At 40.2% G+C, this 27,176-nt stretch overlaps 1 protein-coding gene across 4 annotated transcripts in view; it reads left to right on the top strand.

The window, feature by feature from the left end:
• PIP4K2A (phosphatidylinositol-5-phosphate 4-kinase type 2 alpha) overlaps positions 1-27,176 on the top strand; it is a 179,365-nt gene that overhangs the window by 125,592 nt on the left and 26,597 nt on the right. For all 4 annotated transcript variants that reach the window (XM_038391963.2, XM_038391962.2, XM_038391965.2 and 1 more), the window contains 2 exons: positions 12,027-12,173; positions 17,083-17,121. In XM_038391963.2, coding sequence (XP_038247891.1) covers positions 12,027-12,173; positions 17,083-17,121 — 186 coding nt within the window. The remainder of the gene's footprint in view (positions 1-12,026; positions 12,174-17,082; positions 17,122-27,176) is intronic.

Raw genomic sequence — 27,176 nt, 5'->3', positions numbered from 1 at the left:
TAGGGGGCTTCCCCAAGCAGGGTACAGATGTTATGCATGTGGTAAGATAGGGCATATAGCTTCCCAGTGTCCGAACCTAGAAGCAGTCACGTAGCCAGGTGGAGGGAACGGTCCAGTGCAACACATAGCGTTCATTAGAGCAGTCCTCGACTCTACTCAGGCTAGAGCCTTCCTCCCTGAGGCTCAGTTCCAAGCCATGGCAGACCTCATCTCCTGCATGCAAAGCCACCCTCTCACCACCGTTCACATGTGCTTGTGATTGTTGGGTCATATGGCGGCCTGCACTTATTTGGTCCAACATGTGCAGCTCAATCTGAGGCCCCTGCAGGCATGGCTGGCCTCAGTCTACATCCCCAACAGACACAGCATAGACCAGGTGATCAGGGTCCCAGACCAAGTGCTGTCGTCACTCACCTGGTGGCAGAATCCTGCATGGGTGTTAGAGGGAGTTCCCTTCATGGCTCTGTCCCCATCAGTGACCCTCGTCTCCGATGCTTCGGACCTGGGGTGGGGAGCTCACCTGGGCGATCTCAGCACGCAAGGCCATTGCTCAAGTCATGAACGCTCCCTACCCATCAATGTCAGGGAGCTCAGAGCGGTTCGTTTGGCCTGCCAAGCCTTCCTCCCTCACACAGAAAGCAGGGTGGTCCAGGTCCTGACGGACAATACAGCGGCTATGTTCTATATCAACAAGCAAGGTGGAGCCAGATTGTCTGCCCTTTGCCAAGAAGCCCTTGGGGTCTGGGACTTCTATGTACAACATGACATCCATCTCATAGCCACACTCCTCCCCGGGGCCAGGAACACTTTGGAAGATGGCCTCAGCAGGACCTTCTTGTCTCACCACAACTGATCCCTCCATCCGCAAGTGGTCAGCATCATCTTCCAGAGATGGGGGATGCCCCAGGTGGACCTATTTGTGTCCAGCAGAACAGGAAACGCCCAATTTTCTGTTGGATTTGGAGGATCGACAGAGGCTCCCTGTCAGATGCTCTTCTACTCCCATGATCGGGGATCTGTTGTATGACTTCCCTCCAGTGTCATTAATTCACAGGGTCCTCATGAAAATCAAGCAGGACACTGCCTGCTTGGCTGTGCCAGCACTGGTTCAGCATGTTTCTGGACCTCTCGGTGGCTGCTCCATTACAGCTACCTGTCAGGCCAGACCTGCTGTCCGAAAACCATGGCAGTCTTCTGCATCTGAACCTGTCGGGCTTGGCTGCTGCATGGGTAAATGTGGAGGAGCAGGAGTGCTCAGCCAGTGTCCAACAGTCCTGTTGGGCAGCTGAAACCCCTCCACCAGAGTGACCTACCTGGCCAAGTGGAAACGGTTCACTTGTTGGACCTTGGCTAAAGGTATTTGTCCCGAATGGGCCTTGCTGCAGTTAATCCTGGACTACCTTCTGTGTCTCAAGCTCCAAGGCCTGTCCTTTTTATCTACCAAGGTCCATTTGGCTGCTCTCTCAGCCTTCCATCCACCGCTTGAGAGTAGGTCGGTTTTCACCCAAGACATGGCTGCCAGGTTCCTCAAGGGCCTTAAGCATCTCTACCCGTACGTTAGGGACCCTGTCCTTCTGTGGGACCTGAATCTTGTTCTGTCGCAACTCATGGGGTCCCCCTTTGAGACTCTGGCCTCCTGCTCTCTCCTCCTCCTTTCCTGGAAGGTCGTGTTCTTGGTTGCAATAACATCTGCCTGCTGGCTGAAGGCGTTTACCTTTGAACTACCCTATACAGTCTTTTACAAAGATAGGGTCCAGCTGTGGCCTCACCCAGCTTTCCTGCCCAAGGTGGTCTCAGTTTCATACAGGGCCAGGACATTTATTTACCTGTCTTTTTTCCAAAGCTGCATAAATTGGAGGAGGAGCGTAGGTTGCATTACCTAGATGTCAGGAGGGTGCTAGCCTTTTATATTGAAAGGACCAAGGCATTCCGCAAGTCAACACAATTGTTCGTCACGGTGACCGACAGGATTAAAGATTGTCCAGTGTCTGCTCAAATAATTTCTTCGTGGATCACTGGCTGCATTCGCTGTTGCTACGATCAGGCAAAGGTGCCACCTTCAGCAATTGTCACTGGCCCCTCAACCAGGGCGTAAGCCTCTTCGGCAGCTTTCCTAGTTCAAGTGCCTATCAAACAGCTGTAGAGTGGCCACGTGGTCATCCATCCACACATTCATGTTCCATTACGCACTTACCCAGCAGGCCCGGGATGATGCTGGCTTTGGTAGAGCAGTACTGCAAGCCACTAGATTATGAACTCCCAGCCCATCTCTGAGGATACTGCTTCCGAGTCACCTAGAATGGAATCAACATGAGCAAGCACTTGAAGTAAAAATGGTTACCTACCTTTTCGTAACTGTTGTTCTTCGAGATGTGTTGCTCGTGTCCATTCCATTACCTGCCCTCCTGCCCCTCTGTCAGAGTACTGAAAAACAATCGTTTATTATTTGTATTACTGTAGCACCTAGGAGCCCTAGTTGTGGACCATGATCCCATTGTGCTAGGTTCTGTAGGAACACAGAACAAAAGATGGTCAAATTCTAATTGAATGTATTAGCATAGATTCTCTTTTTAAAAAAAAAGTTTGTTAAACTTGTACATAGTGTGAGTCATTAACTAGCTCAGCACATAGATTCAGAATGATCCCTGAGGCTCATTCAAAAGCCAGCACAAAATAAAAAGTACAAGGAGGAAAAAATGTTACTTGGGAATGTGACAGTAGGTTGCCTGAATAGGAAGGAAGGCCGGAGGAACACACGAGAAGTTTCTGGAAGAATTGTGATGACATAAAAAGGGATGGCTCAGTAACTAGAAGAGAGACTTGGAGTTGATTGCAGTATTTTAAGTCTGTGAGATTGAGAGAGGGAGCAGTTGGCTGGGTTCATCAAGTGATATAGCAATAACCATAGTTTCCAAGGGCAGATAGACAGGGTCTAGTGGAATAAATTGCTAGAAGTGGACCTACCAGAGGCAGTTTTCTAAATCTAACTGAACCCAGACATCTGCCTCCAGATGTACCATGATTACTCCAAAGTTTAAATTGCTACTGGCCAGTGGTGTAGGAGTAGTGAACAGCCAGGCTCCTTGAGGATGAATGAAGGACTAGGGTGATGACGTAATTGCAGAAGAAGGTCAGGAGTGACACTGGAGTGTGTCAGGTGAACTAACACTGCTTGTACATTGAGATTTTCTATAAAATGAGGTCCATGAAGGGACCTAATGACAGCTGGTGTTAAGAATGGAGGAGACTTTAGTGAAGTCACTATGACAGAAACTTAGAAGCCAGCTCAGAGCAAAAGAAGCAGATAAGATATCTTATGGATAAGCACAGGTTTCAGAGTAGCAGCCGTGTTAGTCTGTATTCGCAAAAAGAAAAGGAGTACTTGTGGCACCTTAGAGACTAACAAATTTATTAGAGCATAAGCTTTCGTGAGCTACAGCTCACTTCATCGGATGCATTTGGTGGAAAAAAAAAATTTTTTTCCACCAAATGCATCCAATGAAGTGAGCTGTAGCTCACGAAAGCTTATGCTCTAATAAATTTGTTAGTCTCTAAGGTGCCACAAGTACTCCTTTTCTTATGGATAAGGATTCCAAGCCTCTGGGATAAAGGGACACAAGATTACTCTATGGTATACCCACCCTTCTGGCCTCATCATGAGTAGCTGCCTCTGCTGACTGCATATTTTCTCCCTTTCCCCAGGTAACTGTACATACCAGTGGTACCTGCTACACTGCCTGCTGTCTCTATGGCAACAGACAGCCTGTAGTGAATAGCACTGTGCAGTGCAGTGGAGAGGGAGGTAGAATGCCCAGTCAGCAGTGGTATGGAAGAGTGGAAAAGACTGGATGTGGGTGGAAGGAGATGGAGAACAAAGAAACCAGATAAAAAGCAACAGCAAAAAAATTGAAAATAAAAACAGAAACATGCACAAAGTCAGACAGAGGTTAGAAAAGAAAAAAGATGATAGAAAGGTAGGTGAAAGAAAATAGGTGAGAGAAGGCAAACCACACCAGGGCATGGTGCAAGATTGTGTGGAGTTCAGGAGCTAGCATGGATTCATTGTGTTGGAGGTGGAATCGAGGATTTGAGTCCGAGCTTGAGAGCCATTGGTGGTGGTGGTGGTGGAGGAGGAATTTTTTAGTACAGATGAGGGAAACTGGAGATGGAGAAAATTTTTCAACCAGAGGATGATGATGATTAGCAGCCAAGGAATCGGGATAAGCCATTTGTAAAATAGGAGGCTGGAAAAGAAAAGAGAAATCTTAATTCAAATTGTACTTGATTTTTGTGCCTGTCCTACTGTAAGTGTAAAAAGGGTATTCTGATATCACTCTGAGGGCTTGTCAACACAGTGAGGATTTAATGTGCACTGTAGTGTGTACTTTCTAAAGTGCACTGATGCGTTGCACATGAATTAGTCAATGTAGACCCTGCTGGTGTGCACTAAAAATTCCTTAGTGCGCTTAACATAGTACTATTTCAAACAGCACTACATTAAAGCATACTAGGGAACATTCAGAGTGCACTTGTAGCATCTTTGTTGACCAGTTAATGTGCAACATGTTAGTGTGCTTTAGAAGTCATTCCCTGTAGAGTGCATTACCCCACTATTCGACAAACCCAAGATGGGTAGTTCTTGAGAGAGTAACCAACATATTGGAGAAGCACAGAGCAGATAAGGGTAATTTTTGGAGCAAAATAGCAAAATGAGGAATACAATGTGCTGAGTTACTTGTATCCAAAATTTAAGTCGAGAATCTTAAATTCTTTAGAATATTAGTGTGATTCTGTGTGTGTTTTATAATCTTGCAAGGGGAAACTGTTCATAGGTGTTCTGCCATGAAAGACCATTGGTGGGGGCTTTGCATGGAGTGGAGAAAAGACTGAAGACTTTGGACCAAATTCTGTGCTGACTGAACATCATGCAAATCATGAGGTTGCACAGGGTGTTTTCCACACATAATGTGGCCCTTTGTGCTTACACTAAAATTCCTGTTCTGTAAAAATGGCCTTGCTACAGAAAATCAGGAGAACCAGAAAAGTAAGGCTAAGCCTAATTACTACCTACTGGACTGGAATTCTTGTTTCTGGGGGCGGGGGGACCACAGAAAAGCTTTAAAGAACATTTGAACAGTTAACATCTGTTATGTTACTTCATTTAGTTTAAATACTCAGGATTCTATCCTGGCCCCATTGAAGTCAATGGCTAAACTCCCATTAACTTCCACAGGACCGGAATTTCACCTGTAGTTAAATATTTACCCCGAATGTTGTGCATTCCTGAGGTATAAACCTGCAGCTCATTTATCATAAATCAGTGTTTTAGGTGAGGGTGCAGGCTCCTGCTCTCAGATCTGAGTCCTGGACAGACACAAAAGTTGATGGTCCTCTAGCCAGACTTTCAAATTGATACATAAAACTAAATATTGTGTTCTCCTGAGGTCTCGTATCTGTAACAATCTGAGATTTAGGACTGAGAGTCAAGGACTTGTGCCTCAGAACTGTTCATGAAAAATTGAGCTAAATGAGTGCAATTTCATTTAAATCTCAAATGATTTAGCAGTGAGAAGCATCTTTCACAGCTTTTACAAGACCCATGATGAATAGCAGATATCTCTTGCATTTATAACTTTTCATTGCTTTCTGTGTTTGTCTTGTAATTCAGCTAATGAATCCCTTCACTGGGTCAGCTACATGCCCATCAGATAATTTTTCCTGTTAAATAGTTCATCAATGGAATAAACTCCATCACACTAGGGCTCGATAAAAGAATAGCACTCGACTCTATCCTGAGCAAATGTGTAAACCTGTGTAAGGTTTTTTTTTTTTAATTTAGAGACAGTAATTTGTTATAACATAATTCTCTGATCTAAATTTTCCAAGATTAGGATTTTTAACCTGTCCCCCCCCCCCCATACAATGAGCTGTTTTCTGCTGTCTAGGAACAGGAAATGAAAGCGAAGGATGAGCACAAAGGAGCAATGTCTACTGCTGCTGCTTTAATGTTTTCAAAATATTTAAGTTACATCATTAATCAATTTACACCTCACCCTCTCCTTCTGTGGCTGCTTTAATCTGCTCTATTGCTATTTAAGCAAATTATAATTTAAGACCACTATAACTTTGGTCACCTTGCTGACAGCTTTTTTGTAAATATAATTATTTTAAAGGGATAACAAGGTAGAAATAGAAAATACAGAGTACATTCAGAATTAGCATTTGCAGAGCACATAATTAAGTGAGAAGGGGATGTTGTTGAATATTAGACTGCGGAGGAATCAACAGCTCTTCCCCCCGCAGGCACTTGGGGATCAGGATTCAGCCACCTGTGATATCAGGCTGGTTTTGCCAAAGTCGTCCTTCAGAAAACTTTTTTTTTTTGAGGCATTCTTTATATATCAGAAAAGATCTGGAAAGGGCTTGATTTATTCTTCCTGTGTCACCATTGCAATTATATATCCTGTGTCACCACTCCAGTCCACCTAAGAGCTCACCAAAGTCATCCTTAAAGAAGGGTGAGAGCCAGGATCTCTTTTTTTTCTAATGCAAAAAGAGGCAGAGAAAGATTTTAGATTAAGAACATAGAGACTTAGTTTATATAGCTCAGAAAGGAGAATTTAAGATCACAACGATTTGCTACTCATTTCACCTTTAAGATTTGTGTTCAAGAAAAAGGTCATATAATTGCTTATTTGAAAACTATACTTGGATGCACAGCAGACCAAATGTGTCCATATGTTGATGGTACTTTATTTTGTTAAATGTAATACAATCCAAAGTAATAAGAAAAATGTATAGTAGGTTGTTTCATGCAACATCCATATAAGAAAATGGATTTTATACACATAAGGACTTGTAATTGTATTATTAGCTAAGTATTATCAATATTTTAGCAAGGCTACTTGATGGAATTTTTTTAATGTTCTTTAAAAAAAAGAATTAGCCTTTATTATTAAAGGAATGAAGGTCTTCTGTTTCACTGAAATTAAGCAGTCCTGCTAAGCATATACTGGCTTATTTTCTAGGCTCACTTTTATTCCAGCTCTGAGTGGGAAACTTCAGGAAAACTTTCCTAAAAAGCACTTGAGGTGACTAATTTGCTACTTCATTTATATCAAGATGCACAAATTGAAAAACTGCCAACCATGGCCATCAATGCAAGTCCTGCTGGGCTCCCACCCAAACAGATGACTCGTTTTCCCTCTTCTGTGATGCAGAAATGGGGGGTTGATAGTTTCAAAGGTAGGAAGTTCTAGACCAACCTCATAGATTATGGCTGCAAGTAGCATTCCTCCCTTTTCCCTTTGTGTCTCTCCATCAAGATAAGAAATGCTATAATAGAAAGTTTGGGTAATTTAGTATTATTTTATTAAGTGGCAGTTGCACAAATCTCCACACTCAGTCAGCAACAAGTAGGAAAGAAAAAGTTATGGTGCAGAAAGCATCTTAAAACTCTGCAGTGGCATGGCTGAGTACCTCTTTAATCCTCCTAGTGTCCTTTGAACTATGCTAGAGGAAGGTGCTAGTATAAAGAATTCTATTGGTAGATTCAAAACTGATCTCTTCATCTGAAATGTACTAACAAATAGCTAGCTTTAACTTTTTACATTCCAGTAAGTCATAAATCAAGTCTCACTCTGTTCCCTTCTTACATAATCCAATAAGAGAGATTCATTTACACCCTGCTACATGGCATATGAGTTTCAGGAAGTGGACCAGAGTTGGTTTTATACCTACCATGAATACTTTTCATGTAGGCAGTGTTAACATTATTGGGGTTGTTAAGGCGCAGAAAGTTTGTGACTTGTTCAGGTCACACAGCGAGTAACAGAGCTGGGCTTGAACACAGGTCTCTTGACTCTCAATCTATGCCCTAACAGCTAGGAGAGGAAGGATTTTTCAGTGGTTAGAGCAGTAGCCTGGGACTCCAGATACCCAGGTTCAATTCCCTGTTCTGTCATGGACTTCTTGTACGACCTTGGGCAAATCATTTAAGGCAAAGTACACAAAGGGATTAGGTGCTGCAACACCTCATTCCTAGATACCCTTCCTCCCAGTAGAATTGACAGCCCTGAGCTAGGCACCCATGCTCCACATACATTGTATGAAGAAAGTTAGATTTCTAAAAGGATTCACAGAAGTTGGAAAGCTGAGTGGGGAGCTACCTAAACTAGCTAGTAGGAAATGCTGAGGAAAGGGGAGTGGTCTACTCTCAACCTCTCAGAGGAAGTTAGGCCCCTAACTCCAGGCTGGAGGAAGGTACTGATCACAACTTGAGATTCAAACTGTTAATCCTTTCCTGGATTTAGGTACCTAAATCAGGTCAGCCCTTTCTCAATCGATTCCAAGGCCAGAAGAGACCACTGTGATGATCTAATCTGATCTTTTGTATAACACAGGCTATAGATCTTCCACAAAATAATTCCTACAGTGCATCTTATAGAAATCATCCAATCTTGATTTAAAGATTGCCGGTAATGGAGAATCCATGACAGACCTAACCATTAGAACAATTTGTTAAGGGTCATGGTGGATTCTCTATTGCTGGCAATGGCACTTAAAAATCAAGATTGGATGTTTTTCTAAAACGTATCTATAGGAATTATTAGGGGGAAGTTCAATGCCCTGTGCTTTACAGAAGCTCAGACTATATGGGAGAAAGACCCTGTTGCGCCAATAGCGGAGAGGTTATGGCACTCACCTGCGCGGTGGGGAGACCTGTTTTCAAATCTCCACCTGATTTGAAGCAGGGACTTGAACCCAGATTTCCCACAGTCCAGTTGAGTAGCATAACGACCAGACTATTGGATATTCGTGGGCAGTCTTTCTCAGTCTCTTCTACTGAAGCAGTTCCACTTTGTATAAATAATTAAATATTAATTTGGCCAGAGAGAGAACAAAAGCGAGAGGTTGACTCAGGAGCCCCGTGGTTAGGGAACTCACCATGAGATCGCTGACTTGGGTACAAGTCCCTGCTCCAAATTAGGCAGAGTAGGGATTTGAACCTGGGTGTCCCACATCTTAGGTGAATGCTTTAACAACTGGGCTATTTGGGGACATTTGCTAGCCAGCATGCCCCCAAAAGTCCCTTGTTGTCTTAAATGTGGACAGCATATGCCTAGAGAATCATGACCCACATGTTAGATAAATTAGGCATTTCCCTGACCTGAGAATCCCACCAGTACTGGAGCATGCTCTGCACAGTCAGAACTTAAGCAGTTTTGTGCATGCCTACAAGTGGAAACTTGGGTGCCTCTGGGACTTTATCAGCAGAAACTTGGGTATGTCTGTAGTGATAGGCAGCAGCTGAACAGGTATTTTGGGAACATCAGTGGTGCCTAAATAGCTTTGTGGATATAGCCCTTAATTTTCAATTCCCCATCTGTAAACTGTGGATAATAGCACTTCCCTACCACACAGGCTCTCAGATACCATAGTATATGGGCCATAAGTACTTTAGATGGATTGACCACTCTACCTTTAAACAGTTGAACAGCCCATGAACGGTTTCTCCAGCACAGAAATTCTTCTGCAAGTGGATGTTTCATTATTTAGGGTCATCATGGAAACCAATCATCCCAGTGGAGGCAGCATCTTGAAAATGTTTTTATGAGCACAACTCCCAACTTGGTAAAGCACAAATATGACATTAGCCTTTACAATATATATTGGGCACATAATGACGAACATAACGCAATAATAGAAGATGCTGCTTGATGATGTGGACTTGACTTTTAAATAGGCTAAAGTTTTCTATTACATCAATTTTAGTATTTCTAATGTTAATTTCTGGTGCTAAAATCTGGAAGATAATACTAGGTTTGTGTGTAACAGATATATTTGTGGCTAAAATGAGTGATATGCCCAGTAATATGGTGTAGCATGCTTACAAGGGTAATGAAATCCTGTAATCAACAATTTTTCCTCTATAACTCAGGACCTTTGATCAAGTGGATACAGAATTTGAGATATTAGACACTGTGCACTGATTAAATCATCTTTTGAGCCTTTATCTTCAGTCTCCTTGTAGTGTCTGACACATAAAGTGATTCAGTTTCTAAGTCATAATTTGTTCAGCTCATAGTAAGTTTCCAGCTCTGCTGTTTCCTTATTTTCCTTCAGCTTTTAATGGACAGGACTGTTTTCAGGACCATTTGAATTTTTTCCTAAAAGTTAACTAAAATTTTAATATAAACAGAATTTCTTTCTTTAGCTCATGAAAGCTTGTGCTCAAATAAATGTTAGTCTCTAAGGTGCCACAAGTACTCTTTGTTTCTTTCTTTCTTTAGTGTCTCCAAAACCTAATATTAAGTTAGTGAGAATGAGCGAGAGACACTCCCTAGATTTTAGCAGAGCACTCATGAATTGGAAAATCTGCAGAGCTCCACGAGAAAGACACCAATCTGTTTGACCTTATTGATTTGAAATCTGATAAGAACTTTCCTAGAAAACTGCACTTAGCATATTTCTAATAAGAAGCATATTTAACATAATTTCAAATCTAATTGTAGTCTGAATTTGAGAATTGTCAAATGGCTTAAACTGCAATGTTTTAGGCTGTGTCTAAATTATCACTTATGTTGGCAAAACTTATATTGCTCAGGGATGTGAAAAAACACTCCCCTGAATGACATAAATTTTGCCAGCATAAGTGATAGTGTGCAAAGCGCTATGTTGGTGAGAGAGCTTCTCCAACTGACGTAGCTACCGCTGCTCATTGACGTGGTTTTATTACGTCAACGGTAGAACTCTCTCCCGTTGGCATAAAACAGCTATATGAGGGATCTTGCATTGTAATCTGTAAGCTCACTAGTGTAGACATGGCCATAGAAACTTGGTGTAAAATCACCTACATTTCAAAAGACCATGCTCTGACAACGATGATTATTTTGTTGCAAAAAGCAGAGGCTTTAGTGTTCGGTGAAAGTTACTCATTATTCTGTAGCTGTTTCTGCTTTTAATAGAAGCTTTTGGTAGCACTTTGGTTCCCCATCTATAAGGGATTTTTTTTTTAGGCCCCTCTGATCGAAACTTATATGGGAATAAGATAGAGAGGAACACTATCAGTTCCTTTTCTGTTGTCTCATACCAGACTGGCCTAACTTTCTTCATATCTTTTTTCCTAGGCAATAAGGGGGAGGTATTTGAATTAATGTTTGGATTATTCTAGTTTGGATATTGATAATATATTTTCGCAATAAATTATCATTCCTTCTTAAATAACTTTTTTCTTGATTAATTCTGTATTTTTTATGCTTCCTTTAATACTGTTTCTACAATATTTCTTAATTACTAGTTGGAAGGCAGGTGATATCAGAACTGTGGTGGAGCACCCTATGTCCATAGGGAGACAGATTCTCTTCAGGGGTAATATCCCATCTGTGAAGGAACATGGGGTGATGAAATGTTCTCTAAATAAAAATCACATGTATTCTACATTTTGTTTCTGCCTGCTGGAAGTGAATTGTGTAATCCTGAGGTGCTGACTTGACATGAGAACTAGCACAAAGGAATTGACAGATATTATTTTTTATATACACTGTAAGTATACACTATACTAAACAAGTATTGGGAAAATTGTACCAAAGTATCTACAGACTAAAGGCAAAGTCCAGTACAAGAGAATAAAACAAAGCGGGGTAGTGTTTGAAAGGACAATTTCTCCTTTATGTGAGATCAAATTGTGCTGATTTTGGTGTCCTTTGGACTAATAAAACACATAATGCTGTCAACAAACACAAAGAGAGTCTACCCTATTCTGAAAAGCCAAGGAAACTGAATGTTATAACGAATGCTGTTAATATAAAAAGGATTTTGTTTTTGACACTGGTCTAAAAGTAAAATAACCTTTTGAAAGGTTTGCCAATGACAGTGGTTTTTGTGGGGATGCAGTGTGTTTGGAGACTTGGTTTTTCAGTGGTTTGTGTATCCACCCACGACACACATGCTGTATATGTATTTGTCTCTCTGGATCTGAGTTTTTTAAAAGCTTTATTAATTTTTTTTTCTTCTGTCCTTTGCAGTATATTGTGGAGTGTCATGGGATTACGCTTCTTCCCCAGTTTTTTGGCATGTACCGGCTTACCGTTGATGGAGTTGAGATGTATATGATTGTAACAAGAAATGTGTTTAGCCATCGTTTGTCTGTTTATAGAAAATACGATTTAAAGGTAAGAAATAACTTTGGTTCTAAATAATTGTTAAAGTAGTTAAAATCACTAAAATAAATAACTATTCTGTTGAGTGTTTTAGACATTGGTTGTTGCAAAGTACAATCAAATTTATTAAATGAATATTGTTTAGCAGTAATGTTGGTTACTTCTAAAATAAAGAAAATGTGTGGTTAGCTAAACCGGAAAACATTTTTATACAAGTAACGCCATTTAAGCTGTATCATACATGCTTTAAGGGAAGTGGTTTAACAGAGTATGTTTGCTAAATGTAACTAATTGTTAATGGCTGAACCTAAAAATGTAATAATAATAATAATAATAATAATGTAGTTCTTCTGTTTCCTATACTCCCTTGATCAACTTTGCGGGGGACCACTGCTTATTTTGTATAGGGCTTTTTGTAACATTTTAAGAGATGTAATTGACTAGCACCACTTTAATACTTTTCAAATTGAAATATCTATCACTTACATAGTTTTCACTGTGATGGTTCTTTTGATATTTAAAAGAAATTAAGGTAGAAGAGTTGGACTGAATGGTACAGAACATAATTTTTGGTGCCTGGTACCGCTACCAGATATGTTTCGCCTGTTTTCTAAAACGTTTGGCTACTATTGCTAATTCAGCCAATATTTAATATATAATACTTGAAATGAATTCCCCAAATGTATTTTTCAATCTCTTTTCTTAAGGGATTTTTATTTTAATTTCCTTCCCAAAGTCTCCCCTTATATTTCTAAACATTATTTATAGTAAATGTCATTCTTTTTTGAATGCTTATGTCCATTCCATTCTAGGTGTGCGCACGCCCACGTGCGCAGTGATCAGAGATTTTTGCCTTAGTGGTATCCATAGGGCTGGCTGTGGCACCTCCTTGAGTGCCACACCTATGCACTAGTATATCAGGCGCCGCAGGCCCTATGCCCTCTGTTCCTTTATATCACCCGTAGTGTTTAGTCCGCGCATCTTTCCTTGCTTAGCAAGGGCCAGCTGTTTTTTCCTCCTTTGGACTTGGTGCCTTAGGCCTCATATATAGTGGATTCTTCAATAGTTAGTGTTAAGTACCTGTTCAGTGTTTAGTTGTTAGAGTCCCAGCAGAAACTTTGCTCCTAGCGGGGCATGCCCCAGTCTCTGGGGTTCAAGCCCTGCACATACTGTAACAGGCCAATCCCTCTTAATGACCCCCGCGGCAGCTGTCTCAAGTGCTTGAGGGAGGCACGTGTAAAAGATAAGGGCTGTATCTGCAAAAGCTTTCGGCCCTGCACACAGAAGGAGCGGGATATTTGACTTAGGGCCCTCCTGATGGAGTCTGCCCTCCACCCGGCCTCAGAGTCATCCCGGATGATTTGCCAAGCACTTCGGCATCGGAGCAAAGTGCATCCCCAGCACCGAGTTCCATTCTACACCATTCCCTGTCGCCGTTACCGAAGAAGAAGGCCAAGAAGGAACCAAGAGAGTGTAGGGCCAGCGGCACCTGATATACCAGCACATGGGTGCAGCACTCAAGGGGACACCATAGCCAACCCAACAGATACCGCTAAAGCAAAAATCTCCAATGACCGCACCCATGGGCATGCACACACCTAGAATGGAATGGACATGAGCAACACATCTCCAACAAGAGTTACAAAAGGTGGATAACTTTTTTTCCCCACACATCTGACTACATAAATATGTCTGCAAGCTTATTCAAAGATTGTTACTTAGCGCTGTATATTACTGAGAGAAGTGTCATACTGCATAATGTGTTATCCCTTACACCCCCACCTACTGCAGACAAATAGCTACCTAGAAAAGGTGGCCCTTAGATGTTTCGTCCAAGCTGATTTCTCAGAACTAACAGTTGTTCAAGAACTGGCTTATCCATGTCTAGCGTTATGGTCTCTGTGGGAGAGAGTAAAACATGAGAGGAGATTACAAGGGGAGAATGGGAATACTTCTTAATTGTGCTATGGATGCACTCGCGCACTCTCTCTCTCTAATGGAGATGCACTTTCATGCTGCCCTTTAGCCCATCTTAAGTTAACCAACCAACACATGCCATATCTTGATCAGCAGAGATATGGGAGTTTGTACTTAACCAAAAGCGCACACGTTCTGGGAGCCCTCCAAAGATATTTTAAAGAATGAGTCAGTAATCTATCATCTGAATTAGAGATGGAAGATTTATAAAAGATTTAGGGGAGGGTTCAATTTAGATAAACATCCAAAAGTCCAGATGCTTAACCAATGATCTTTGATCAGTTCAAAGTAGATTTTATCATAAGATTTCCAATACTAGTTGGCTTGACCATGTTTGAAATACCAAGAGAAATGCTCTCCTCATTTTATATTCTTGTCTTGGTCAAAACTTGGAAATACAGAGGCATTTCAAGTTCGATGTCATTACTTATTCTATTTGAGCTGGTTTGCTCATCTGTAACTATCACCTTCCTTGTCAAACAAGTAGTTGGAATGCCTCCCTCTCTCATGACTCACCAAGTTTGTCTAATTTTAGACAAAATCTCAGTTATGGGTAAGGGTTACGGTTGACATGCAGTCAACATGTGCCATAATCAGCTTTATTCCAAAAATGGGGAATTTGTTTGTGTGCTGCTTGGTTATTTAATATTATGTATACGTATTATAGGACTGATGTTTCTTCTTTGATTTATTGCATTTTTAAGTGTTTGTAGGGTTACCTAGAGTACTCAGATAGGAACCTCCTATTATTGTATGAATGTGTTGTTTATTTGTATTGCAGTAGCATGTGGACACCCTAGTTTTATGCAAACTAAATATACAAACACATAACAAAGAAATCTAAAGAAAAATATCAGTCACTTCTAGCATTTCTATAAATAGCATTTGTTGCTAGTTTTCTTTCCAGTTACCTCTGTATTTCTATTAATTTGTCCAGTTGAAGGAGGAGAGGCCAAAAGTACCTTGGCGGTGATGAGAAAATTCTTGTTTCAGAGGCTAGGTTTATTCGTCAGGATGAACTTTCACCAGACAGATTTATAGCAACATTGGACGTAGTAGTAGAGAGAAAATAATCATTGTTTTCTATCTTTGTTTAATGTTACAATGCCTGCGGTGTCTATGGGAGCAGAGTCCACTGTAGTGGCTGAAAGTTTTCAAGACACACCAAATTAGAATTTACACTTCTGTTTTTCTGCCTGGGGTTACAAGGAACGTCCAAGATTACTATAGCTAAAAGAGCTTAGAGACAAGGGGTGGGATTTTCAAAATTACTCAGCATTGGCCTAATTCTGCTCCTGTTGAAATTGGTAATAAAACTCCCATTGACATCTGTTGGAGCAGTTAAGCCAACACTGAGTGCTTTTGAAAACTGAACCCAAAAATTTGGTGTAAAATTTTGTCCAGCTTGATTGCTTCTTGCATTTGACCACATTCTGTATATAGTCAGTGTCCCCAGTTGTTTGTGAATGCCTTTTGCACAGCAAGAGGGAAAAGACAAATATTTTTATAAGTACGAAAGTGTGATTGTAAAATCACAAAAAATGGCAAGATTAAGGTGCAAGGGCAGTATCTAAAACTACATTTAATTGATATTGTTGCAATTAGCTTGATTTCAAGTGTCCCTCTAACTTTAGCTTTTACAATTTTCCTTTTTTATTTGTTTGGTTCTTAACTGACTTTTCTTTCTGACAAGTAGCCCCTGGAAATGAATGGGAGTGATATGACACAAAACACAAAATAAAATGTGTGTAACTAACTAATTCAAAGGGCCTTTTTTCACTATTTTGGCAGCTTATAATGTAGTGTAATGAAATCCCTGCTGAGTTGCCATATAATATAGCTAATGGCCACTGTCCATACATCTGTTTTGTGCATCCAGCGCCCCAGATATCTCTCAGATAAAACATTGAAGCATTTGTATTTAAAATGTATGTAGAGAAAGGTAAAGCTATGAATTTTTAGGATCACTAGAGATAGTATCCTCCTTTTCAGCATTTCTCCACACTGTATACACAATGCAACAAAAATATAGCCAGTGTATGCTTTATAGATCTTGTGGGGCTGTTGTCTGCATGCTATAGAAACACATTAATTCTTTATTGTTATCCTTATCATTATTTATTTCCAGCATTGCCTTCTGTGTGGGAGGTACATTCAAAACACTTCAGAAGGACAATCCTTGATCCAAGGAGCATACAATTCAGGGAACATCCCTTTTTTGTCACCTTGCTGCTTACTCAGAATGCACAAGCATGTTTGCTCACTAGTTTGAGCAAAGACAATTTTAAAACAGCATTCAAAACCCTTTCATCATACATAGTTAAATCCCACTGGTAAAGTCCTGGTAAAACCACTGCTGATCCCATATTTTTTTGCCTTTCTTTTTAGCTTTAGAGCCCCCCTAGTTTTATATTTCATAGTACTGCTGTAGGGTGCTTTTATTGCTTTTGTTTGTACTTTCTAATATTTTAAATACTACACAGTAATTCATTTTGTACAGCATCCTGCATGTCTTAACAAAGTGTGAGAAAATAAAATAGTATAATTATCACATATTCTCCATCCCATAGCGACACAGCAATATAGGCATACAAAACTTAGAAATCTATCAGAGAAAATGAGCCTCTCAGATGTTTTTACTAAGATGTAGTAGGATGAGACAAAACACAACAGGAGGAAGGGAATGGCTGTAGAACACTCAGTGATTTAAACGTACTTCCTCCCCTTCATATTTGTCATCCTCTGTCCTCTTCAAAATATTGCAACAGGCCAAACTATCTGAACTACCAAACTATCACTTTACCATGTCTCTGCCAAACTGTCCTCAAGTTCAGGACATAGTGTTGCCAATCCATTCTGTGTCCAGTTCTGGTCCATTATCTTAAAAGTTTTAAATTTATTTCCTCTAATGTGCACATTTTTAGATCCAGTCTTTCTGTTTCAGGGCTCTACTGTGGCTAGAGAAGCCAGTGACAAAGAAAAGGTATGGTGAATTTGCATTTCTTGTCCAGTTACCTAGCTGCTAACCAATTTTAGGCTGAGCATGATTGGTGCTCTTGTGCACTTAACCTTTATTTCCCTTCTGTTGTTCTACTGCTCTTTCCTCCTCTTTTCTCAACTCTGTTTCATCTACTGAAGCCGTACAAAACAGTTCATTGTTCTGTGGTGAGATTATGATATCAGAGGTAAGTGAACTAATCCACCTCTTCTTCTCCGCCTATCCTCCCTTTTTCCTCTCCTCTTCCCAGCTCCTTCTGTTCCTGCCATGTGAAAAGCTTATTGTTGTGACTGTGCTATCAAGTTTTCTCTTGCTTCTTCCCCTCTCTTTTTTCTTGCCACTTTTCATGCTGTAGCCTTATGGATAATCCATTTTATTTGATGGAAATGACATTCTTTCTCATGTGACTGTAACATTAAGAGACTAAATGTGGGCACCTCAGCATTACAAGTAAAGCCTGTATTTGTGTGTGCAAGCTGGATAACTGATCCTGTGACAGACTTGTATGCATATACAATTATGGCCATTACCCACAGGACAGGTTCCCACTCATTTTTTGTGGGTACAAGTTAGGCATTAGCTACTGAAAATGTTTCTCTAAAAGTAAGATCTCCACCCTTTATTCTCTCTCCTCATCAGTGTCTTCTCAATTCATTTGGGCACTTCAGTCTTATTGGTTTTAAAATAAACTTAATTCTTATCTTTTTTTAAATTACAAAACAAATTTTTGATCCACATTTTGTTAATGGTTTCACATCTATAATCAAATGCCTTGATTGAACAGAATAGAATAGATATAGGAGCAATTGTTGCAAGTATATACAGGAAACTGAATGTTCCACTATATATTACATATGACCTAGTAAATTGATTCCTAGCCATTTGAATTTCAAAATACTGGAAAAGATTAAGAATACAGTCTGCTTATTTTCTGTTTTCATACTTAAGCTCTAAACTTCCCCTTCCCCCAGTTGTAAGGAATTCGTGAATTATATCATTGTGTGGGATCACATAGCAGCGTGGGGTCAAAGACCTTGTTTTGCTTTGTCCCAGGACCCACTTAGGTATTTTGTTTAAATGGAGCATTAGTTACGGTGTCCTCTCTGGGCTTTGGAGCCCTCCTGTGTAAATCACACTGACAGCACTGATGAGTTGGAGATGGACATGATCAGCTGCTGTAGCGGTGAAAGCTACTAATGGCATGCCGTGACTCAGATAGGGGCTTTTGTTTTAGACCCATGAGAAACTCTCTGCTAAGTAAAAAGAAAAGGAGTACCGGTGGCACCTTAGAGACTAACAAATTTATTAGAGCATAAGCTTTCGTGAGCTACAGCTCACCAAATGCATCCGATGAAGTGAGCTGTAGCTCACGAAAGCTTATGCTCTAATAAATTTGTTAGTCTCTAAGGTGCCACCGGTACTCCTTTTCTTTTTGCGAATACAGACTAACACGGCTGCTACTCTGAAATCTCTGCTAAGTATTATTTTTCTCTCCCTTCCAAGAGGAAATGACTGGACAGTTCAGATCCTCATGCATTTTCTTTCAGCATCATCCATCTAGCAGCTCCCAAATGTGAATTGGAATCATCATGACAGCCAATATTTGCATTTATCTCTCTTCTGCAGGAGATCCCTCAATACCACAGCTTGAACTATCTTTATTTTTCTGGTCTATTTTTAATTTTATAGCACAACCACTCATGTTTTCAAACCTGAGTGATTAACCCTCCGCTGTTTTGGAATGGCAGCTAGTGTACATTGAAGACATCTGCTGTCAGCACTGTGATAATTTAATATAAATGCAAAAAACACAACATCCCAGTGTGTTTAAAATAACACTTGAGATAATATTAAATCAGACAATATCAAGGATATTCAGATTTTAGTGGAGTCTGAGTGCCCTCATGTTGTACTGAGTCTTAGTATACATCACATGGGGGAATATATCCTGTTGGTACAAATACAGTTAGTATCTGTTAGGACTCTCTAAAACACTAAGCATTGACCTCACTTTGCTCCCACTGAAGTCAATGGTAATTGTTATTAATGGGTGTAGAATTAGACCAATGCTGAGCACTTTCAAAAATCCCGCCCATAATCCTTATTTTAATGTAGGGTGAAATCCTGGCCCCATTGAAGTTTGTCGTAAAACTCTCATTGATTTCAGTAACACTAGGATTTCACCATTGATTTCTAATAGTTTTTCCTTCTTTGATGGTAACCTGAAAAATACAAATAAAAATGCTGCCCAAAAAACCTGCAGTTAACATTTGAATGACTGAAATGGCATTTTTGGAAAAAGGAATCTGATTTGTCGATTTGTAGATCAAAGCAGGCCTCGTGTTTCAGCCAGTTCAGTGGGTGTTGTGAGCAGAGAGCACCTGCAGCATCACGGCCTGAGACCAAATATTCTGCAGCTACAACACCCTCAAAGGCAATGTGATGCACTGATAAAATGACAGATTAGCACTCTGTGTACATTTTAAAAAATAATTGGCATGGCTCAGGCAGAATCTAAGCTTCGCAGAAAGAACAGCATTTCTTAAACTTTTTTTTTAAATGGATCCAAGTTTTGCAAACTATTCTGATCAATGGGAAAATTCCGTTGCCCTTTTTTCTATGAACACCAGAGTCTGCCTGAGCTGTATCAATTAAAAGGGCCCAGGAGAGTATACTGCAATCTTCTATAGCCATAGAAGAATCTTTACCATAGATTCTTATAGGATCCAAATCACTGTGGTATCTAATGACAGTATCTTCTGCTTCATGCATTAACGTCCTGCAGTGTTTTAACCCAAAGTAATTTTAGTCATACTTGAAGGTTACTATTTAAAGTGCAGTCTTTTTAAATCTCTGTGTTTACACAAAATATTTGTTCTGTATCTTTAAGTAGAGTAGTAGAATCTGGATTGTATGTGGGTGAACCCCACGTGTGTATGGAACCCAGCAGGATTATGAGGTTGACCTATGTGGATATTATTGCAGGGTCAAAGCCTGGGTGTAGTATAAAGATTATATTGGCATGAGTTTGTGATGGCTACATTACTCCATGAGTGAAAAATGCAAACATTGCACAACATTACTTATTTTCTGTTTTGCCATAAAATAGAAGGTATGTTAGAAAAATTTTAATAATGATGCTGAGTGGGGAAGGAAACAAATGTTTGGTGATGTCAGATGCTTCTTTAAGAGAGTTAACTAAAAATGATACCTTTTAAAAACTAAATTTACATCCACATTTTCAAAGGTTGCATCTTCGGTGGGAGTAGAGTCTCAAACCACTCTTGAAGAATGTAGAAGTGTCTGAAAAATTATAGTTAGTTCTCACGGAAGCCTCCGACATCACCAAAATATGTCTCCCTCTCCTGTTAAGTATGTTTAAAGAAGTTGCTTAACTGATTAATTCAACCAAAAAATAAAAGTATCTCACACCCTTATCTGGTGTGCTAACTTATTTGCCAAGTTTTATCCTGATGCTAATTAAAATCACCTTCTGCAGTAATAAAGCCCTGAAATTACATTCAGAATGAAAGACTCACAATTAATAATGTATTCTTAATCCATCCATAGGTATTGTATCTGAGGAACAGAGAAGTATTGGAGAGAGGCAAGAGTTTTTTATGATGAAGACTTAGGACAAAGAAATCAGGCCTTGCTACAAATTTATTATGTTACCTTTAGGAAGTCACCTAAGCCAAAATTTTCAAATGTTGATGACTAAAGATAGGCTCCTAAATTCACACTGAGGCACTCAAATGAGGAGCCTGATTTTGAGAGTTGCTGAGTACTAACAGCTCCCATTGAAATCATTTCATGCAATTTCAATGGGAACTCTAGGTCAACATCATTCAGAACTGGGTGTATTCAGCGCTTCTGAAAATCAGGAGAGCTAGATGCTTATTGGGGATTCAAAATTTTAGATACCCTACCTCAAAAATGTTGACCAAAATGGTGGTGATTCTCAATATCTTTTTCTGTACATCTTTCTTCAGCACTTACAATGCCTTAAGTAAAAGGTAATTTTATGCCAAGCACTTTAATGCACCAGGAAAGTAATCAGTGAGAAAAGCATATTCAATCTCTGCCTCTGTCTCTGATTTTCTACTATAAAATAGTCATCCAGAGTCAATTATTTTTTTCTGGAAGAGGGGCCAACTGGAATGACTAATTTTTGAGAATTTTATTGCTTTCTGCACCATTCTCAATTTTTCTTTCATTTGACTTGTCGCACCTGTTTAATCTCCTGATAAGTTAATGATAAGCTCTGAAGTTGTCATTTTAAATATTTTGGTAATCCAATCGCATCCCTTAGATTTCACCTTGACACACACTTCTTGTGATTTATATTAGGAGAGATATTTTAACAAGAATATCATTGCTTTCATGGCAACAGGTATCATAACATACATTTATAGATGTCTTGAATTTTAAAAGAACAGTACATTTCAATAGTTGTCAGATTCTGACGGCTGCTGCTTTACTTTTTTATTCCTTAATTCTTCCTTTTTTTAATAGAGGGCATTTCCTATTCATGCCTTGAACAGTTTTGCCCTCTCTAAGTGAGACAGGGATAATGTGGAACTCCCTGGTGGTCTCTCTTTTTCACAGCTGTGCTGCACTTCCAGTATGACATTAAATTAGTAATTATAGCTGAGTCTAATACTTCTGACAGTCTGAACACACTGCCAGCAAGTGAGCTGCTCAGCAGGGAATTTGGAGAAGAAAAAGAAAACATAACTGGACTGTCTTTTTTTTTTTTTTCCTAAGAAGGTTGAAGTGATTATTTTAACATCTTATGTTCCATTCTTGCTAGGCAACCTTCAAACAATATTAGAACTAGACGTTAATATGCATTTTATGCTTAATCTTCTAAAATTACCGTTTCACTGCTTGAACTAATATATACTTTTATTCATAAAACAGTAACTAGATCATGAAAGCATAAATGTACTAATTAAAATGACTATGGGTTTGCTTTAACCTAAACTTTTCCATTGATGCTGGTTTTGAAAAAAACAAAGTTGCTGTAGGCAGTTGTAGATGTTTCTCAGCTATTGCTGTTGGCAGTTCTAACTCAGTACAAAAAAGATTTGGTGATTCTTGAGAATTGTATATGGCACCCATGCACAAGCAATTCTCTGAGGTTGAACACTTTACCTATTACAATTTGAGGGTTACATGAGAATTAATGTCTCAGTATTACAGTTAAGTTATTACATCTAGAAATACCTTCTGTACCTGCTTTCCAACATTTCTTTTGTACCCTTTAAATTACAACATATTATAATTACTACTTTTATCTGCTTCCTGAGGCCACAGTTATAAATGAGGTAGGAGGGATTGTAATATCAGATCATTTTAGCACAATAGCTCAACAATAACTCTTCAATTAAAGGGTATTTTTGTCTTTTGCGGTCAGTAGATGAATAGTTAAAGGGACTTCATCGAGTTCCAAAATTTGACCAACTTTTTTCATTATTTCAATTCAAAGTCTTTGTAATTCCATAGTAACATTACTTATTTCATCTAAGGATTTCAAAGTGCTTTACAGACATTAATAAGCCTCTCAACATACCTCTGAAGTATGTCTTGGACTCATTTTATAGATGGATACCAAACGGAGGCACACTGAGGTTATAATTTGCCCAGGGTCACACAACAAAGCAGTGGCAAAGTTACAATTAGAAATGAGTCCAGACTCCCATTCTCCTATTCCAAAAACTAGATTACAGTACCCTATAATTCTTTACAAAGCAAATTATTTAAAAAGTTTTTTGCTTAGACAGTTTTTTTTTTAAAGACTATGCTGGGAGCCCAGCACTCATTTTGTGTGTGTGTGTGTGTGTGTGTGTGTGTACGTGTGTACGTGTGTACGTGTGTACATGTACCTGTGCACAAAATGAAGGGACAAAATAGCAAGAAAAATCAAGTCCAATATCAAGAGTCTGTTTTCTTAAGTAAAAAAAAATAACTAAAAACAATTTGAATTATATCTTGATTATAAAATGTACAAAAGAAAAAGAAAAACTAGAAATTGCTATTATGACAATTACGTATCCATGCCACTGCACTTCAGTCATTTGTTTAAAAAAGTAAAAAAACAGTAAAAGGAGACTATATAGAGCAAAGATTTGAAGTAAGTCTGGATATGCAGAATCTCCAGACTATGCCTTCATTTTCATACCACAAAAGAGGTAGTGCTTATTTTTAAAACACCAGATAATTGTAAAGATGAAAATCCAAGGTAATTAAATGGTTACTCTTGGCTTCAGAAATTCTAAAGTAATTAGAAGTTAGTATATGATTTACTAAATCTAATACCTGTAAAATGTTCTGACTAATTCTTTGAATTAAAAATGAATAACCTTAGAACCCAATCCAGCTAAGACTTATGGACCTACTTGACTTTATACATTGTGGGACTTCAGTGGGACTAATCACAGTAAAGTTAAACAAGTGCATAAGTCTTTACAGGATCACAGCCTTAGTTCTTGTTACTGTTGCAACTCAAAGCACAAACTAGAATATAGCAGATTTTTTTTCTAATATAGGGTGTAATTTTGTACTGGATCTCTAAGAGTCACAGCACAAAAGTTGCACTCGGGGGAAGATGGAACTAAAGTGACTTTAAGATACCTTTTGTGTCTTTATTCTGGGATCTTCTGGTGCCCAGTGTAGCCCCCAGCATAATTTAGGCAGCCCTTGGGGCTTGCCTACGTTATGTCAATCCAAAGTAAACTGCATATGGCTGGCAATCCTGCGCAAATACTTGGTAGTGCTATGTCTTGGAGCCCCATCTTTCCCACCATTGGCCCCACCTGTGAGAGCCCTGCTTTTGCAGTGTTTGTGCCAGGAGAATTCTCCCCTGTCCAGATCCAGGGATTCTCCAGTCCTTTTACACTGCCACAGCTGCTTCCAGGGGCCAGGCTGTTCAGGAAGAATCTTTCCTGTTAATTTTAGCAGCATTTTTTCAGGAAAAAAGTGTCCCTATCTAGCAATTTAGCTGGAGGATTCTCTGCACTTTGAAGTCTTTAAACCATGGTTTGAGGACTTCAGTAGCTCAGACATAGGTGAGAGGTTTATCGCAGGAGTGGGTGGGTGAGATTCTGTGGCCTGCATTGTGCAGGAGGTCAGACTAGATGATCATAATGGTCCCTTCTGGCCTTAATATCTATGAATCTATGAATTTGATGTTATTTTTTCCCCAGGGGTGTAAAATTATTGAAGCCCATATTGATTTAAAAATTAAATTTAATATAAAATGGAATAAAATAGGTGTTCTTTGAGTGCTGGTCCTTATCTGTATTTCACTGTGGGTTATGCATGCTCTCCATGCACATAGTCAGACATTCTTGCAAGCAGTGTCCATTGGTCCATGCATATGCCCTTGCCCTCCTTGCGTTTCCAACCGAGGGCATAAAGGGCGGAGGAAATCAGCCAGCTTTCCAGTTACTACTTATCGCTGCATGGCTTGGATCAGAACCTCCAATGTCTGTAGCTGTCCTTTGGTTTCCTTGAATCTATAAATATTTCAAAGATTGCCGTTAATGCATTTTGTTTATAGTTCTTCATAGTTAATAGTTCTTCTTTGAGGTGTGTCTCTGTGGGTGCTCCACTTCAAGTGAATGTCCGCCCCTGCACCTTTGATCAGAGAGTTTCAGCAGCAGTGCTCATCTGGGTTGTGCATGCACTATCCCTGTCTCATGCTGTTGTCAGCACCTATTTAGCACGTGTGACCTGACCCCTCCTCAGTTCCTTCTCAGCTGTCCTTGGCTTGAGACAGAGCTCCAAGCAGTGCAAAAATAGATACTTTCTAAGTGCTTAGAATAATTTCTTAGAATAGTTTTAGTAGATTAGTTATGGTTACTTACCCTTTCTTTCCCTGTTTATTTTCTGTTAGAAAAAAATTCTTTATACTTCTGTTTTTGTTTGTTAGAATAGTTACCATTCACCCATACGGCTGAACCACCATAGTTCCAGTATGCCCGCTTCACCGGGATTCCAGTGTTGCCATTCCTGCTGGGAGGCGATGCTGATGTTAGACAGACGCTCTCAATGTGTCCACTGCTTAGGTGAGAAACGCATACCTCAGAAGTGTTCTCACTACAGCTACCTAAAAGCTCGAGCCAGACAGGACAGAGTTGCATCTGAAACCTATTCTCATGGAGAAATCTCTGTGCCCAGCATCTGATCCTGGCCAGCAGACCATTCCCATTCTAGTTTCCCACATTAGGCTCCGCTGTGCAAACTAAATCTTTACACAGGATGGGCACCCATTCCTGGTATGGTCACCCTTGTCTACCACCACCTATGCCCTTTCCCATGCAGTGGCCTTACTGGGACCCCCTGGGCAGCATACAGGGGACAATACCCTACGCCCTTTAATTCCTAAAGGGAGAGGATCAGCTCTTCCCCACCATGGTCAATGGCAGCACCATCAGAACCCCCTGAGGAGAACTTTGAGGAACGTGAGGAAGCCTTGGAACAGGAGACGATGCCCCCAGCCAACATTTCCTTTTCTCCCAAAATGAGACCGTAATGCCTCCACTGCCCAGAGCTGCGGCTGATTTCAAACACTTCCAGGAGCTGTTCAAGAGAATCACAGATTCCCTAGAGAGTCCTATAGAAGGCATCCCAGAGTCGCAACATAAACTACTAGGTATTCTACACACCTCATCTGCTTCAAAAAATAGCACTTCCTATAAACGACGTGCTGATGGAACCAGTCAAAGACATAAGGCAGACCCCAGCAACTATACTGCCCACCTGTCAGAGAGTGGATAAAAAGTACCATGTCCCCTCAAAGGGGATGGACCTTTTATTTTCTCACCCAGCACCAAACTTTCTCATTGTTGATGCAGTCAATCAGCATGGTAAACAACATCGTTTCCGATCCACACCATACGACAAAGAATGGAAGTGACTCTACCTTTTTGGCCACATCATCAGCAACTCTGCAATTCTGGATTTCCAATTACGCTGCGTTGATGGCTAAATATGACCACTCAGATTATTCTAAATTCATGGATTTTATTGATTATGTTCCAGAAGACAAAAGGGAACAATTCAAAACCATCATATCCGAGGCTCATCATCTTGCCAGAACAGCCTTATAGGTATCCTTAAATGCGGCAGACGTGGCGGCTTGCTCCACCACCACTGTTCTAGTCATGCACTAAGCATCATGGTTCCACCTCTCTGGCTTCCGCAGGGAGGTGCAATCTATGATGGAGGACCTTCCCTTTGATGGCCAAAAGCTGTTCGCCACAAAGATGGATGAGACCCTCCACACCTGGAAGGAATCTTGGACAACCCTTCGTACTTTGGGTATATATACACCTGCAATGAGACGAGAACAGGATAGATACTGTTCTTCCCAGTGCACAATATCTGCCCCCCACACACAACTGAGGCAATATGATACACAATGGCAGAGGCAGAGATCTCCAAGGCATCAACCACCTTCATCTCCACCCTATAACCCTCAGCAAAACAACAATTTTGAGGGTTTGGTCGAAGGCCCAAACAACTTCCCTCCATCTCAAAGAACCTCAGTTACTGCACAGGGTGAGTAACGTCTCTTTTTAGCAGTTTCTCTAGTTATATTCCCTGCCCTAGGGAATTCCCTTACCCCTTATCTTCCCCCTCCTTCCCCCCCCCCACACACATACCCTGTTATGGGTACTGGACCATGCCCAGAACTCCAGGTTTCAAAAATTGTGAGTCCTCAGCACTGTGGCTTAGAAAGCACCTAATGGAGTAGGCCATGAAGTTGGAGTCATGCCCAGGGACAGCATGCACCTCCCACCACAAGGTCCAACTCTGGTGTAAGGGAGTCCATACCCACAAACCCCCCATCAGGGGTTTCATTAGGAAAGCAGAGAACACTCACACAAGCATAAAAGCAGGTCTCCCTTTAAGTCTGCTTTGAAGATGACTGATACAGCTCTGCCTTAATTAAGAAAACCTGCTCATTCCACCCATAGGACTTAGGATATACTAAGTCCCGGGGCCATGACTCTTGAGACTATAAAACCAGG

The sequence above is a fragment of the Dermochelys coriacea genome, chromosome 2, assembly GCF_009764565.3.
Source record: "Dermochelys coriacea isolate rDerCor1 chromosome 2, rDerCor1.pri.v4, whole genome shotgun sequence".
Taxonomy (NCBI): domain Eukaryota; kingdom Metazoa; phylum Chordata; order Testudines; family Dermochelyidae; genus Dermochelys; species Dermochelys coriacea.
This window is presented reverse-complemented; position numbering and strand designations above follow the sequence as displayed.